This window comes from Callospermophilus lateralis, chromosome 11 (genome assembly GCF_048772815.1).
Source record: "Callospermophilus lateralis isolate mCalLat2 chromosome 11, mCalLat2.hap1, whole genome shotgun sequence".
In the NCBI taxonomy this organism is placed as follows: domain Eukaryota; kingdom Metazoa; phylum Chordata; class Mammalia; order Rodentia; family Sciuridae; genus Callospermophilus; species Callospermophilus lateralis.
In genome coordinates, this window is record NC_135315.1 from 37,003,574 (window position 1) to 37,021,389 (window position 17,816).

At 36.6% G+C, this 17,816-nt stretch overlaps 1 protein-coding gene across 5 annotated transcripts in view; it reads right to left on the reverse strand.

Moving 5' to 3' along the window:
* The window catches only part of Ap2b1 (adaptor related protein complex 2 subunit beta 1), a 110,482-nt gene that overhangs the window by 22,684 nt on the left and 69,982 nt on the right, over positions 1 to 17,816 (reverse strand). For 4 of the 5 annotated variants that reach the window (XM_076871808.1, XM_076871806.1, XM_076871807.1 and 1 more), the window contains 4 exons: positions 8,859 to 8,900; positions 7,888 to 8,034; positions 5,882 to 6,027; positions 2,740 to 2,869 (listed from right to left, as the gene is read on the reverse strand). In XM_076871808.1, coding sequence (XP_076727923.1) covers positions 2,740 to 2,869; positions 5,882 to 6,027; positions 7,888 to 8,034; positions 8,859 to 8,900 — 465 coding nt within the window. The remainder of the gene's footprint in view (positions 1 to 2,739; positions 2,870 to 5,881; positions 6,028 to 7,887; positions 8,035 to 8,858; positions 8,901 to 17,816) is intronic. The other variant, XM_076871809.1, reaches the window with a different exon arrangement.

Below are 17,816 nucleotides of genomic sequence, written 5' to 3' on the forward strand. Positions count from 1 at the left end.
ATCACTTTCCCTCTGCTCCTACTTCCCCTGGCCCTTTCCCTCTACTCTACTGATGGACATTTAAATAAAATTCTTACAAGTATTTTATTATAGTTTTGTCAACTGTGTTTATTTTGTCCTATACACTAATACCAAATCAGTCAAAAAAATCACAAAAACGCACAATTCACTCAAAATTTCTTTTCTCCCCAATCCCCCAGTGCCTGCAATAATTTCATGGTCTAGAGTACTAAAAAAGTATTAGTTTTTCTACATAAGCTCTTGAACCTAAACATTATGTAAATACGTTTAAATGCTTGATTTTTTTTTTTCCTAGTGTTATCTGCATCTACATGGTCTAACCTTGTAGTAAAATTTTGATTCTTTTTGTTTAGATAAGGACAGGACAAGGGCAGAATGAAAGCTGAAATATAAAGTAACTCATCCACCTTAAGCTAGCCATTAGTTTCAACTGCTACCAGAAGATGTTAAATAGAACTGCTCATAGGGAATTTTTTTTTTTTCCAATTGTTTGCTTTTCTTCTCCATTGGGACATGTTAATTAGTGAGAGAACTACAATTATGACATCCCTGAAAGAAGAGAACCCCTGGGAAAAATGTGAAGAATCTGTAGTTAACTACAGATGGAAAACTTTTAAGTATGATTTTTTTCTTTCTTTTTTTTTTTTTTTTGCAGTACTGAAAACTGGACCCAGAGGTTTGTGCATGGTAGGCAAGTGCTTTCCCACTGAGATACATCCTCATTCTTTAAAAAAAATTTTTTTTTTGTAGTTGCAGATGGAAAGAATGCCTTTATTTTATTTGTATATGGTGCTAAGGATTGAACCCAGTGTTCTGTCATTGAGCTTCATTCAGCTCCAGCTCCAGACCATATCCTCATTTCCTTTTTAAATTTTACTTTGAGACAAAGTAAAAACTAAGGGCCTCACCTAGTCACCCAGGCAGGCCTTAAACTTGCAATCATCCTCCCTCGTAGCTGGATTATAGGTGTGCACTACCACAACCTGTTTTTTATAAAATCATGTTTGTAAATTGCTAGTCCTAATACCATATCATACTTTTGAGGGGGTGGTTTGAACTAAGATCCAACTTTAGGAGGATTTCCATTTGGGATTTGGTGAAATGGAAATGCAAGTAGGAAAGTTATTCATTTGTTTATGTTATTTTTAAGAGTAGAAAATTTGCCCTGGTTTCTGTGACCCAAATTTGCTTTCCTATTCTGAAAGAAAGCATTCTTGCATGCCTGATGACTATCCTCAAATATTATTGGCTTGAGGTTCTGTAGGTCAGTGGAAAGTTAGATTTCAAGAAAAGAGAACAGATGCAGATTTGGGTTATTTGCTTCAGGATCTGAGCTGGAAAAGCCTGTTAACACATTATTCTCATCATGTAACAGCCAATTCCTACTGCACAGTAAATCTTGTTTTATTTTTCTGGTCTGAGCCAAGTTATATTGTGCCTCACCTGTCTACTCTTCAAATCATTACTCCCTTTGCTGAAAGAAGCAGCAGGCTATTATTGTGGCAATAAGGTATTTGGTGAACTGGCAAACAGGCCTGGTGCACTGAAACTTACACTACTGAAGAATGTTTAGTTTTAACTGTCAGTAACTTACTGTTGCTGTCTATTGTATTTCCAGAAGATAGTACAATGGGATCTTACCTGTCTTGATTGGAAAGTTGGTATTTCTTTCATCATTTCAAAGATATTCAGTCTCATTCAAATTGCTCTATCATCTCAATTTTTAAGTGGAGTTAGGGGATCATTTCTTCTTTGTCCTTCACAGTGGACACCTTTTTCTTTCCTCTCTTCCTTCTTTGGTTAAATCGTGAGCTCACTTTCAGTTGAATTCCCCCCCGCCCCCGACCCCCACCCCGAGCCTAAAGCATGCTAAAATTTGGAACTGTTGCTAAAGGGCTGCTTTCCATTTGTTTCTGCCAGGCACCCCAGATTTCACCAGTTCTTGATCAGCAGCAAAGGCGAGGTGCTAAACAACTAAATGACCCTATCTCTACATAAAATATAAATCAGGGCTGGGGATGTGGCTCAGTGGTTGAGTACCCCTGGGTTCAATCCCTGGTATACCTGCCCCCCCCCCCAAAAAAAAAGCTAAGAAAAAGGTTTCCTAACATTTAATGAGTAAAAGAATAAATAAATAATTCTGTTAAGGCATAACCTTTGTTCTTAAAAACAAAGTAAAATTATTTTCCATAGTTATTTCAAGTTCTATTCCACAACTAATATAAGGCAGAGAAAGGGTGCTATGATTGTCCTCTAACAGTTTATGGCTGGTCTTTAGTTGTGCTGGTGTTGAAGGAGGGAGGATGGCCTAGTGGGAGAAGGTTAAGTCACTGGGTACCCAGCCTTTGGAAGACATTAAGGAAGTCCTTATGGGACTCTGCTCAGGTCTTGTGAGAGCAAGTTGTTATAAAAAGAGCAAGACTGGCCCCACTTTGCTCTTTGGCTTCTTGTCCAGTCATGGTCACCTCTCCCTCTCACACATGTTCCTGCCAGGATGCCATCCACCACTTGATGAAGCCAAGGGGCAAGCAAGTGTTGGCACCATGCTCTTGGACCCCCAAAACTGCTAGTTGAATAAATCTGTTTTCTTTATGAAATACCCATCCTCAAGTATTTTGTTATAACAAAGATACATGGGCTACTACAAAGGAATCATTTATATAAAAATGAAAATTGGCAAGATATCATCTAATACTACCCAAGTAAAGTAAAACTGACCTGTAGGTTATTCAGAGGTTCCATCTTCATGACTGGGCCCAAGGTATTGAGAGGCAAGGAGACATCAATGCTCTGGTTTGGCATCAGTGGTGTATGGATGGCCAGAGGAGTGCTTGGGATGACACCAAAGCTTGAAGAGAGGATGAAGAAATCATAGAAATTAATCAAGATTTAGCCAGATCTTTCGGTTTCAATGGCTTTCTACTTCATTTGAAAAAAAAAATTTTTTTTAATACAATTAAATGCAAGGAATAGTAGGAAACAAGTTGCTCAATTCCAACTTGCTATAACATTGATGATGTCATACCTCTGATTTCCATTAAATGCATTTGAGGAAAATGAAAACATTCCTAAGTACAGAACTATTTTGCTAATGCTCTTATTCTCAAAGTTTATTCCATTTATCATGCCACTAGAGAGGTTTGATAAGCATTTCTTTTTATAAATCTTTCCTGAGGCCTGGGGTTGTGACTCACTGATAGAGTACTTGCCTAGCAAGTGTAAGGCACTGGGTTTCTCAGCACCACATATCAACAAATAAATAAAAGTCCATCAATAATTAATAAAAAATTTTTTAAAAATAAATCTTTCCTTAGATAATTTTGGAAAGAAGATTTAAGAATCCCCATTCTGGGGGCTGTGGCTGTGGCTCAGTGGTAGAGCACTCACCTAGCATGTGCAAGGCGCTGGTTCAATCCTTAGCACTACATAAAAATAAATAAGGGGCTGGAGCTCTGGCTCAGTGGTAGAGCGCTTGCTTAGCATTCGCGCGAGGCACTGGGTTCGTTCTTCAGCAGCACATAAAATAAATAAAATAAGTATTTTAAAAAAAACTTAAAAAATAAAAGTATTGTGCCCAACTACAATTTAAAAATATTAAAAAAAAAAAAAAAAAAAAAAAGAATTCCCATTCTGTTAACAATTCCTGGTGAGGATGTGGGAAAAACCTAGTACAACCACTTTGGAAAGCAGTATGGAGATTCCTCAGAGGACTAGAAATGGAACCACCCTATGACCCAGCTATTCACTCCTTGGTATGTGTTTAAGAGAGCTCAAATCAGCATTCTAGAGTGATATATCAATATCAATAAACATTTATGGCAGCAAAATTCACAACAGACAAGTTATGCAACCAGCCTAGGTATCTGTCAACAGACAAATGGATAAAAATAGGTGGCTTTAGGGCTAGTGATATAGTTCAGTGGTAGAGGATGTATCTATAAAGTTCAATCCCCAGTACCCCAAACCAAATAAATAAATGAACGAAAAAAACAAACAAACAAATACATAAATAATTTGTGCTTTAAATAGCTTTAGAAAGGAAGTCAGGGCTATAGTATTTATAAAATAACAAAAGGGATGATTAGAGATAATTAATTATCTATTTCAATTGTCAGAATGGGTAGAGAAATATTTGTTGGGCTGGGATTGTGTTTCAGTGATAGAGTGCTTGCCTAGCATGTGTGAGGCACTGGGTTTGATTCTCATAAACAAAATAAAGATACTGTGTCATCTATAACTAATAAAAAAATTATATAAAAGGACTGTTTGCAGTCCTGGGAATCGAACCCAGGGCCTAAATTATTACTGGGACAGAACACATGGCAGGGGCATGGTTCCAAATCTTCCAATTGCTCTTCTAAGTACAGAATAAAAGGCAAAAGACAAGTAGAGAGGAATGCAGGTTATGCACATTTCCTTTATTACAAAGGATTTCCCTAACAGCCCTGGCCTTTAGCAGGGTCAACTACTCAAAAATGACTGGAAAAATAACTGGTCTTAACAGAAGGAAACACAAACTTCTAGGTACTAAAATAATCTTTCTTTCTCTCTCTCTCTCTCTTTTTTTTTTTTGCAGGGGTCAGGGGATACCAGGGACTGAACTCAGGGGCACTGGACCTCTGAGCCATATCCCCAGGCCTACTTTGAATTTTATTTAGAGACAGGGAGAACTGTTTACAGCCTCACCTTTGCTGAGATTGGCTTTGAACTTGAGGTCCTTCTGCCTCAGCCTCCCAAGCCACTGAGATTACAGGCATGTGCCACACCAATCCTAGCCTAAAATGATTTCTGATGTGCCAAACTCTCAAATCCAAGATACCAAGTATTTCTATATGATTAGAAATAAATCAATCACTGATGCAAATTATTATTAACAAATTTATTAAATCTGCTTTGAGGGTCCAATTACTACTTTGTTACAAGCAGAATTGTATATCTTGTATTTACAAATGAATGAACCCACTGTTGAAGCCTAGCAGCCAGTTTCCTGAACTGCAAAATTTAATAAAACAAGTAATGTTTGAGAAATACAAGACCAACATTTTACTTCTCTGTGTTCTTTTTATTATTAAGGCCAAGAACTCATTTCTAAGAGCTATACACAATTATGTGTTTAACATGCAGACCGTCTTCCATATTTCTGACACCTCTGTACACTAGTTTTTTCTTACCAAAACATAAACTTTAGACATCAGGTTTCTTTGGTTCACAACTAAAGCACCAGTATCTAGAAATGTCTGGCATATATATGCTTAATAATTATCTGCTGAACAAACAAATAGATCCCAATTAAGTTTGTTTTAATTATTTAAAAATTCTAGTATTAGACTTCTTTAAAAAAAACAATAAATAAGTTTCGATTTTTTCATTCCATATGGATAAGTCTGTTTAAAGGATTTCATTGTTTAAAACACATTTAAATACGCAATGTATTGAATCACATGCCTATAATCCCAGCATCTCAGGAGGCTGAGGCAGGAGGATCATGAATTCAAAGCCAGCCTCAGCAACTTAGCAAGGCCCTAAGCAACTCAGTGAGACCCTGTCTCTAAATAAAAGATAACAAGGTCTGGGGATGTGGCTCAGTGGTTAAGTGCCCTAGTACCAAAAAAAAAAACAAAACCAAATCCCCAAACAAAAAAACACATGGATGAGTACACCCCTACCCCATCCCCGTGCTCAAATTATCCAGGGCCTGCAGAGTTGAAGCTGAAAAAGGAAGATCCTGATCCCAGGGTCACTCTAAATTGAGTATCTGCCCACCTATGAGTTTTTTACCCATGGTTAAATGAAACATTCTCTTATTACACACAAAGTACTCTGTTACGTTGACATCAAGCCAGGGACTCTTATTTCTTACCTATTCTTGTTAAACTGGATTGCAAAGTCTGTCATATGTTGCAGAGCTTTGTTGGTGAAGTTCATTTCCATATAGATGTGCCCTTGGCGGTGAGTAAATGTTCCTGAAATCTCTAAACCTTTAGCCTTTACTGCTGGTAGCCAGACCTGAAACAGTATGAGTCCAAGACAACAAGATATGATTTATCTTGATGTTATTTCCTTTTTTACCAACTAAAGATGAAGCCAAGATTTCATTTCCTCAGGCAATTATGGTGATTTTTATGCCATAAACATCAAGTCAAGAAGGGTCTGGACAAAGTAGTATTTTCTGAAATTTGTGACTATTCTCAATTATTTAAGAATATGCAAAAAAACCCAAAACAAAAAGAAAACAAGCATCTACTGGTGACCCAGGCCCTTTCTCTATCCTCTGGTTAATTTGGTAATTTTACTGTTTTTGAGTATTACTACCAAAATACACAATACAAGTAAAAGAAAAATTCTGACAGTATAATTTTTTAAGAAGTTCATCATTATCAGTAATCTCCTTAGGGAAAAAGACCATGTCTTACCTATATTTTAACTCTTGCTCTTGTTTCTGATAAATAGTAAATACTCAAGATTTGCTTAAGTAATCTGAATGCCTTTTCTTATAGATATAATTGATTCATTACCCACCCCTTGGTCCCACTGTGACATTACTGGCTTATACCTGTTAAAAACATTTAAAAAAAATTTTTTTTAGGTTGTCAATGGACCTTTATTTTATTTATTTATATACGGTGCCGAGAATCAAAGCCAGTGCCTCACACATGCTGGGCAAGTGCTCTGCCACTAAGCCATAACCCTAGCCCAAAAAACATTTTTTTAAAAAATTAGAAATTCATGAGCTGTTCTGATCAGCTAAGACAAAAAACCAGAGTTTGTGGGTGGTGAATAATCATGATAATATACAGAAAAAGAAGAAAGGAGGGGAAGAAGAAAAAGAAAAACACTTGTAAGTTTTTTTATATCTACTTATCAGAGGGTCAAAATTCAAAAAACCGAATAATACCCAATGAAGAAGGATATAAGAAACTTGGCACTATTATATTTTGTTGATGAGAAAGAAATGTGACACTACCTCTTTGGTATGCAAGATAGTAATATCTGTTTGAAAATGTTTAAATGATCAAGCAAATTGCAAGATAACCCTATAGATACACTTACAGTACTAAGTTGTGCCAAAACATTATGGCTGTTTTGTCATAAGTTTGGTTATTCTCTGCAATGGCTGTATGCACAGCATTATGACTCCTGGAATAGACAACTAGTCTACATCTTGATAGCAAGGATCCTCCCCTAAGAGTTAGATGAGCAGGCAGAGAAATCAGGAAGCAAGCAGATAGGCTGGTCTTCAGAAAATCAAGATATAATAAAGTCAAGCCTGATTTAGTACTTTTCCAAAGAGCTTAAATAAGCTTTGTTTACAGGGTGTTTCCCTGCCTTATATTTAAATTTCACCATGAATGACATTATGCAAGGTTGAGATTGGAAGAGCCCCAGGTTTGAGACACAAACCTCTATCAGAATTCTAAAGAGGTCCACTAAAATACATGAAAAGCAAATCTGAGCACTCTAGAATCCATATGTAATACCAATAAGGAAGGGAGAATAAAAGGAACAAGAAATGAAAAATGGTACTTCTCTCTGCTGTATCTTTTTCCTGCTTATGTACTATATATAAGATTTTCACTAGATTCACTTTACTGTTGACAAACTAGACAACATTTCTAAACATGAGAACAAAATCCAAATACTTAATATTTCCAATTTTAAATCTAATTATAAAAATGTTTAACAAGGATTCTATCAATGCTTCCTAGTGTTAATTTTGAAGTTGTCTTATATTTCTCTTTCAAGTTCCTCAGTACAAGAGCCAAATCTTGGATGTGTTAATAGTAGAAGTAACACAAATGTTAGAAGTGATTTGGGTTTGTCCATTAAGAGGGAAAAAATATATTGCTATGCTAACTCTTTACTTACAGCCTTAGGAGCCACGTATCCACCAGGTGCCATTCCTATCCCTGTGGAAAGTTCAAATAGGTCATTTAGACCACTGCTGACCACTGCAGGAGTAGGTGAAGGAGCAAAGGTGGCAGGCACTGATGACGGGATGAAGGACTGTCCCACCTGCAGGGGAGAAAAAAGGGAGAGAGAAGATCAGGAAGAACAGATTAACAGTCCTTAAAATGCTATTAGTTTTAGCAGTATTGATATATCAATAAGAAAACACCATAATTAATGATATTCTTAGCTGCCAGATTAGTATATTGTCTTTTTAGTCATCAAAGTTATTTTTTCATTACTAATAAGATACACACACTCTTCAGAAGACTTATCAAGCAAGAGCATTCAGCAGGATACAGGAACATAGTGATCCAAGATTGTGTTTCCAATTTTAGCTTCCATGATTCTGTGCAAAAGGCCTATAGATACCCTAATAAAGGGGGAGTTGATTTCTATAGAAAGAGGGAGAAGCATCCAACTTAAACAGCAGTTTCATTTCCACTTGGGTTCAGCCAAATCTTATGTCCCCATTTAGGCATAAATATCTAATAGGAAGCTCTCCTGGGGGAGATGGTATTCACACTCCCATTAATGAGGAGCATCACTGAGTCCAGGTGACTTTCTAAAGTTCTTTCTAGATGACACCAGGGAATAAGAGCATTCTCCAGTCAAGATGGGAGGTTCCATTTCCTTCAGCTCTTTAATGTCAGAAACACAAAGATCTCTATAGGCACCAGAGCAATCCCTGAAGATATCCCTAGATCACATGTGGCACATGACTCCAAAGATTCCAAATAACCCTATACTACTATCTACTCCTCATTATTACTATAAAGGTTTTGGTGTGCAGTGCTAGACAGCAGCAGTGGCTGGTCTAATGTGTGCAAAGGAAAGGCATCAATCAGGGAGCAGTGCTTCCCATGGTGAAAAAAACGGATGGCACTTACTGCCGGACTTCCTCCAATGCCCCCGCCAAGGTCACTGCCAAGCTGAAAGAGAGAAAGGAGAGAGAGGAGAGAGAGGTAGAGTTCATTTAGCTAAGTACTAGATGCCCATATAGAATCTGAAAATTTCTACCGAGTTGTTGGAAATACATGCCATTCAACTTGTCTGTCAAAGCCTAAGAAAATTCTACATTGTAAAGAAATATGACCTAGGGGAACCCAAATGGTAGTAGTGGTGGGTGTGGCAGTTTTGAGAAAACTTGGAAAGAAAATGGAGCTGGGACATCTCAGGGATGTTTCAGATCCAGTCTTTCCACCAGGATACACAGGTACAAACCCAAACAAGATTTAAAGAGTGTGCATATTCCAAGAAGTTCTATTTCTAAGCAGCAATGTTTAAAATGTTTAATTCTTTAAAAAGAAATTTAAAGGGGAGAAAAAAAGGAAAAGTAAAGAAAGACCAAAATAAGCTTTGATCTACAAAACCTGCTCCCCTCAATGAGATGGTGGGAACCAAATCAGCATTGAGCTGCAATTTCAAGCTTTAAAAATTATAGGTGGAACAAAAGTGATGTTTCGAACGTTTGTAAGAAAGGAAACAGCTGGGATGGAAAGACATCCTGCCTGGGGAGAAGTGGATAGGCATGAAATGCTTCAAAGCCCTCTCAAAGTCAATACAACTAAGGGGGAAATGCTGTGATTTATTTGGAGTAGGTCTTTTAAAAGAATGATAAGCATGAGAGAATTAGACTAATTGAATTAGCTGGCTGACAGGAAAATAATTTCTACATTGTTATAGTCTTGCCCATTTTGAATTCACCCTGAAGGCAAGCTCTCATGACAAAAACATTAAAGAAGAATGAAGCTGAAAATAGCTGGCATGCAAGAAATTTAGTGCACACACATATACAATTAATGGCACTGTTTTCAAAGCATAATCTTTTTTTTTTTTTTTTGCTACAGTTCCGTATTTGCTTCTTCCCTAGTTCTCACTATGTACCTACAATAGTAAGCAAATGCTTTGTCTACTCTAAAAATAGACTACAAGTCTAAAAACTTTCTTTTATTTTCTTTCATCAGTTGTAGAAATTTAGAGATCATTGTGCTGTGATTGTTAAAAAACAAAACTGTAATGCATCTTCAGGATTTGGGAAAGAGGATTTATTTACCTTGTCTATAAACTTATAATAGTATATAAAATGGTGTCGCCAAAATCTAAAAATCAATCTACACAAAACCTTTGAGGTCTATCACAAAATTTTGTTTCCAGGCTCAGAGAATAAACTTAGAAGTCACTTAATAACAAGCATGCTCTGTAACAAACTACAGAGCACTCCAAACCAGAGTCAACATTTCCAGAAGCTGGTTCCTGAAGATTACTAAATGGTGAGACATGGGATGAAAATCACATAGTTAAATAAAGAGGTCATCCCAGCCAAGAATTTGAATAACTGGAAAAGCGTGAAAGCAAATAGAAAAGACATTACGCATCTGCTTTTCCCCTGGCTCTAAAAAAGCACACAGCATGACATCTGAAAATCATGAAATTCCTTTTATTCAAACAGACTTATATAACATTTACTGCAAGCAAGGCATGCAAAGATGCAAAGCAAGGCAATAAGAGGGCTGTACAGATAAACAGAACTAGGCTTTTCAAACTGGCAGGAGAAATAAAACATGAATGTGAAATCATACAGAATACTAAAGTAAAAAGAGGGAAGTTCTGAAGGGAAGAACCTCCTTCTGGTTGAAGAATAATGAAGAAAAGATTCAAAGAAGTGGTAGTGTGTGTTTATCATGAGAGGGATTACAAAATGCAAAAACAGAGGAGGGGTATTTATCAAACAGGATGAACAAAGGCTGAAAAAGAAGGCATAGAACCATGATTAGGAAAAATGAATAGACTAATTAGACTGGAGCATAGATTTTTTTTTTTTTTAAAGTTGCACAAAGTATGTCTGCAAAGGCAGTCTAATTTGGGGACATCTTTAATCTTTAAGTTTTAACTTCCCCTTTATAGAAATCTGGAGGTTTCTTAGACTATGATTCAAACTTTCAAATACTAATAACTATTTTTATTATGTACAGTAAGTATGATTTTCAAACTTACATACACAATGGAACCAATCATCTGTTTGTGCGTCTTTGTTGGGAGGGGAGTGTTGATGCTTTAAAAATGCTATTAGCCAGGAGCAGAGATGCACTCCTGTAGTTCCTGCTGGCAGTAGGATCACTTGAGCTCAGGAATTTGATAATAGCCTTGGCAACATAATGAGACCCCCATTTCAAAAAAATAAGATAAAAAATTAAAAAATGTTATTGCCTGAGTCTTATTCCCAGAGACAGCACTTTAATCATTCTAAAGGTTAGTGTGGGTATCAGAATTCTGAAAAGCTCCCCTAGTTGATTCTCATGTATAGTCGAAGTTAAAAACATTATAGAGAATTAATTATTAATTGGGGTATACATGGTTCATCTGTTCAGAAATTACTTTAGAGCTTACTTCTGAATAAAAAGGAGGTCAGAATTTGGGCAAAAAGAAAGAAAAACCGTTTCTTTCTAAGGAAGGTGAGGAAAGGCTAAACACAAAAACCACGGAAAGGGCTCTAAAAAACATCTCATTTGTACTGATACTTTGAGGTGGTTTTATGACCTTCTATTAGGCTTACTCTTTATCCCGTCAACCACTTCCTCCTCTGGCCAGGTTCAGAACCTAAGCTTAGAGAGAATTTTTTATGGACCTGGTTGCCACTCAGTGGTAAAGAGAAAAAATCCAAAACAAAACAAATGGAAAGGAAACAGTAGTAAATATGCTAAATACAATAAAAGGTATTGAGAAAAAGTATTCATTGGAATTTTTTTCAATGTTTTAGTTGTAGTTGGACACAATATCTTTATTTTTTAATGTGGTGCTGAGGATCGAACCCAGGGCCTCACATGTGCTAGGCAAGCACTCTACCACTGAGCCACAACCCCAGCCCTTTCATTGGATATTTTAGAACAAAAGAAATAAAGACCCGTTTATAGCCCTTTTTATTTAGAATTTATTCCTTGAATATCATGTGAACATTGTCTTAGATGGGAAAGACACAAATATAGTCTCTCCTGTGGTCAATTTTATTCAAAACAATGGAAGAAATTGAAAAACAACCCTGAGACTCCTTTGTTTATGATAAGTATATCAGAGACAACTAGCTAGATGAATCAAGAACTCTTGTGGTACGTATACAGAATGGAATATTACTCAGTCATAGATAAGAATGAAATCATGACATTTGCTGGTAAATGGATGGAACTGGAAGCTATCTTGCTAAGTGAAATAAGCCAATCCCAAAAAACCAAAGGCCAAATGTTCTGATATGTGGATGTGGACTCACAATAGCAGAGGGGAGGGAGTAGTGTAGGTTCACCAGATTGGACAGGGGGAAATAGGGAAGAGTGAGGGAGGATGGGAATGGGAAAGACAAATTGGACATAACTTTCCTATGTGAAAATATAGGAATATAAATACATATATGAATACATCAGGGTAACTCCGCATCATGTACAACACAAGAATCATGTACAACCCCATGTATGTATGATATGTCAAAATACATTCTACTGCCATGTATAACTAAAAAGAACAACAACAACATACGCACCAAAAAAAACCACCAAACTCTCACTTGACACAGACAAGGTCGAAAGGGTATCAGAGACACACAGCCAGTAATGTAAAATTTCACCTAATTGTGCCATGTCCCGAGAGTACAGACAAAGAACAACTTCAATATGTGTTTTCTAACTATACCTCATTCAGACTTTATTCTGCATCTTTTCTCTTAACTAAAAAAGGTCCCAAGGGAAGCTTATCCTCCTCTCCAAAAATATGGCAAGGTGCTAGCACACTGACTAGGGCAGGGAAAGTGAGTAATAAATATATGACAGCAAGGATGGAAGCCAGTTACCCAGTAAATGACCTTACCTATCTACTATAGTGACAAGCAGGATGAAGCAGAAAATTAAGAAAAAAATAATAATTAATAAAGCTGAATAAAACTCAGGAAACTGGTTGTATATCAGCCTGAACTAGACAATAACCATTTCTAGCTCAGTTGCTGGTATTATTCAGAGTCAGGTTCATCTATTAGGGAATACTCTCTGGGCCATACTTATCAGGAGCCCATATTAAATTAATACTTGTGAAATTCAGAGTGATATCGGTTATCCAGTGAGCTAGTAGGAGTCAAGAGTGAGAAAGAAAGAGTGTAGAAAATGGCTTTACTCCTGGTCTCAGGTATCTAGATATTGTTTAAAGTATCTCCTGGAGTCATCCACAGCCCATTGTTCCCAGGATTGCCTTACTGAGGCTGCCATTTTCTCCATGAAGGAAATAATGTCAACTACAGGCCAAATGAATTGGCACAGAGGAAGGAGGGAGAGGTGCCAACTTTAGGAAAAGAGTATTTCAAATGCTAAAAACTGAGAATTCTCCTAAAGATCATTAGCTGATGCTTAAGTTCAAATTTTCTGCTAGTGGTATAGTTCCCCCAGTCCCCAGTCTAAATCATAATAGCTGTTATCACTAAGAATGAAGTTAACATTTGGCTAGTGCCAAAGTCTGCCTGACTCAAAGAAAAAAATGTTTTTATCAAGGAATATCAGCTGAGATGGCCATTAAGGTACATCTACTTGCTTTTAAAACTGTGAAGCCTGTCTGGGTATACTTTTTATTTTTTTATGATAGGTGTTTATCTTAAGCTCAGATATTTTTATGCTCCTGTCTACAGTGCTTACCTCTTTTATGTCATGCTTCCCCAAACTCACTGAATTGAAGGGAATCCAAGGAATGCGTCAGGCAATACGGCTTACCAGTTGTTTATACTCAGGAGTCAACAACAAAATGATGTCGAAATAGGATATAGTGATTCCCATCACAAACAATAAAACTGTTTTCAAAATCCCAGTGGAGTCAAAAACATCTATTTTTCTTATTAGGGCTTAGATATTAGAAGGCACACAGCATCTCATAGGTGAAAGCTTGGTTCTCAGCATAAAATATAACTAAAGAAATGGGTTAAGAGACTTTATAACCAGCTGGGCACAGTGGCACATGCCTGTAATCCCAGTGTCTTGGGAGGCTAAGGCAGGAGGATTACGAGTTCAAAACCAGCCTCAGCAATGACAAGGTACTAAGCAACTCAGAGAGACCCTGTCTCTAAATAAAATACAAAATAGGGCTAGGATGTGGCTCAGTTGCTGAGGGCCCCTGAGTTCAATTCCAGGTACAAAAAAAAAGAAGAAGAAGAAGAAGAAGAAGAAGAAGAAGAAGACTTTAACCATGCAAAAGCTATTTAAGCAAACTGATGGCTAAAAGTAGACCTCACATGGAATAGCAGAACTGAACTGAAATCATATAAAATCATCAGAATATTCCTTGAGGGAGGAAAAAAGGCTTCTATCAGTAGTAAAGTAGGACAACACAACAGATTACTTTCTGGTAGGGGATAAAAAGTTCTCACGATGGCCACAAAACTTAATGTTGAATATAATAAAAATCCACAGGAAAATCTCTGCATCCTGTCTACCTGTCCTTTGTAGTATTTACAACTTTGCTAGCTATGTATGTATTTATCACTTATCTCCCCGCCCCCCCCCACACACACACTCGAGAAAATAAGCTTGCAAGGAGTCTTCTGTTCACAGCTAAATCCCTAGGACATACAATAGAGCCCAAATAGTAAGCACTCAAATATTTATTGAATGAATTAGTGTTCTAAGAAACTATGTAAGTAGAGCTACTGGCAATATTTCTTGGGAAAGAATTTTGAAATGAATCATTTTACTGGTGAAGATGATCACCGAAGGGACAGAAAGTTAATAAACTTATCTAGAACACAGTATCTTCATCAACACAGTATCTTTATCAACACTACTAATACATATGAAAAGAACCAATGGGGGAAAAATGAACCCCTCGAGGCCAAAGCTTTTTCTAGAGAGAAAATGTATTATCTGTGTGGTTCTGATAGCAAATTTTCAACAAAAGAATTCCTACACATCTTTTAATTGCCCTGAAAATTCTAATGCTTTATTAACTCATTGTTCACTGCCAAACAGATGGGGAGATGAAATTTCATGGTGGTACTTAGAGAGGATAAGATGAACAAGAAAGTCTTTTTACAAATAAATACAGTTCTACAGTTCTCAAACCTCTGGGAAAATGGGAAGGTACAGCATAGAGGCACCCAGGGAAAGCAAGCCTTGTGCAATTTTACATTCTAAGCCCTAACACATCAATGTTTAGTTTGTGTTTATATTACTCAACATCAAGTAAGACTGGCATTCCAAGACATGATCAGTCAGCTATGTTTATCCTAAAGTTTCAAATGAAGCTTGCACTTTGCTGTGCACTCTACAGATCATGTACTCCATTTGATAAGGATGAAAGTTAGGTGAAACTGGACCTCTATTCTACATTCTACAAGGTGAAAAGAACAATGCTGGGTTTGAACCAGGAGCACTCTACCACTAACCTGCACATACAGTCCTTTTTATTTTGAGTCAAGATCTCAATAAGTTGCTGGGAATGGCCCTGAACTTCTGATCCTCCTGCCTCAACTTCCCTAGTCACTGGAACTGCAGGCATGCACCACCGTGCCAGGCCTAAGCTTTGAAGTTTTGAAGAAATCCTGGATTCAAGTTCTAATTTTGATTTACTTGCTATGTGACCTTCAGCTTTCTGTAAACTGGAGCACAAATACCAATTATACTGTTAGATTACTCTGTGGATTAGAATTATAAAAGTTCTAGTACAACTGGCACTCAATAATTAGCAATTATTCCCCAAAATGACTGCTATAGTTTAGATAAAAGTGTCTTCAAAAGGTCTATGTGTTAAAGACTTGGTCCCCAGCTCATGGTGCTATTGGGAGGTAGCAGAAAATTTAAAAGATGGAACCTAGTAGAAAGGTCATGAGAGATGTGCTTTTTAACGGGATAGTGGAACTCTGGCCTTTTCATCTAGCTCTCTTTCACTTTCCAGACATAAGGTGAGTGGTTTGGTGCATCACGCAATTGTGCCATGATATGCTGTCTCGACACAGACCCAAAAGCAAAAGGGCCAACTGAGCATGGAAAGTGAGCATTAGAAACCTCTGAAACTGTGAGTCAAAAATTTTTTCTCAAGTCTGTTATGTTAGGTTTTTGTTACAGTGACAGAAAGCTAACTAATAACACGGTCTGAAGCCAGTATTGACCAAACTTATGTGTTAATAAAAGATAATGCTTATAGAAGACACAATGGAAAATTTACTAGGTAAAACCAGGCAACAACTTAATAAAGATGTCTCCACATAACAAAACTCTAAAAAACTACGCCTGTTAGTCACTGCAAAACTACTCCAAAAGAAGAAAAGTGAAAGTGCAAAATCAGTATGAATGATGAATTTCCCATTGGCTAAAAACTCTCAATGCTATTAATAGAGTACTCATGAAAAAAATATCTGGAAGGTAAAAGCCTGTAAGTAACATTGTGTGAGGTTTTAAAACACATATATCAGGAGTTAAGAAAAGGCCAAGTTCCCTTGCATGCCATTACACATGAACTGGGCACACAATGTACTGTTCACTAGTATAAAATCCTTTAACGACCTAAGGAAAGGGTACTCTGGATAGTGCTTTCTTTTCATTTTAAAATACATACCATCACCATTTATCTAAACAGAATAATGCACAACACCTTGCATGAACAAAAGACAAAAACTTAAGGCCTCTGTTGGCTACTGACAGTAAAGGCAAAAATAATTGGGATTCAATTATTAAAAAATCCTTACTGATGTTAGATCTCCTGAGCACATAATACATGTGCAAGAGTTATGCGCATGGTCATTAGGTCACGAAACCAGAAAGATCTAGATTGGGGAAAAAAATCAGACTATGCAGAATAAGCAGTTTCGTAAGTATGTGAGGCATTTATAATAATGAATAAATAAATGAACAACAACAACAACAAAAAAACAAAACACAACACAACACATATATGGCTTCTAAAACAAAGAAACAAAAAAAGACCAAACAACTACTTTTGTAAGCCTTCACTTAAATAATGTACCATATTATGCTCTAAGTATAGAGCAGATCAACCACATAAATTACTTTACTTAAATTCACTACATAACAAGGTGACAGTTAAGGAGGAAACTACCTGTGAACTATAAGTAAAAGAAAATGTGCTAAAGGGCAAGGAAAAAATAAGGATCTGGATGTTTCAATAAGAAGATTAAAAAGAACAGGTAGGGAATTCATTTTGATTTACGGCCTGTGCTGAAAATACATTCCATGTTTAATACTCACCTAAATCAATGATTTTCAATGGTAACTGCCTCCTAAAAAGCATGCAACAATCAGCCATCTGGTAGGGTATGATATGTGTGTTTTCTTTATTCACATCAATATCCCCACCCCAATCTCCTTTAAGAATTACATGTTATGAGACATTATCATTGGTGGAAGAAGGCTTGAATGCAGATATGCTGTGTCAAGTAATGAATGATTCCTGACAGTTCTAGAAAAAGGCCTCAATTCACTAAATCTCAAAATTTCACAAATATGATGATGAAAGAAGAAAAAAAAGATCTCATGGGAGGATCACTGGGATATAAAAAGATTAAAAATGACTTCTAATGAATATGGAGTTTTAGGAAAATGGGTAGACAATAAAAAAATATATAAAATGTCCTCAGTTTTTAGTCTCTGATAATGGAAATAAGGAAAAATAAAAAGGACCCTAGGATTAAGTAACTATCTAAATTAGTCAAATTTAATTGCCAATTTCTGATAGGATCACCTAACACAAAATCAGAGATGTCTGTTTTTGTAGGACATGCCAAGAAGTTTTATCAGAAAATAGCATTGTTTTTAAAATTACTATTACTTTATTTTTTTGTGGAAGTCATTGTCTTAGCTTAGAGATAAGCT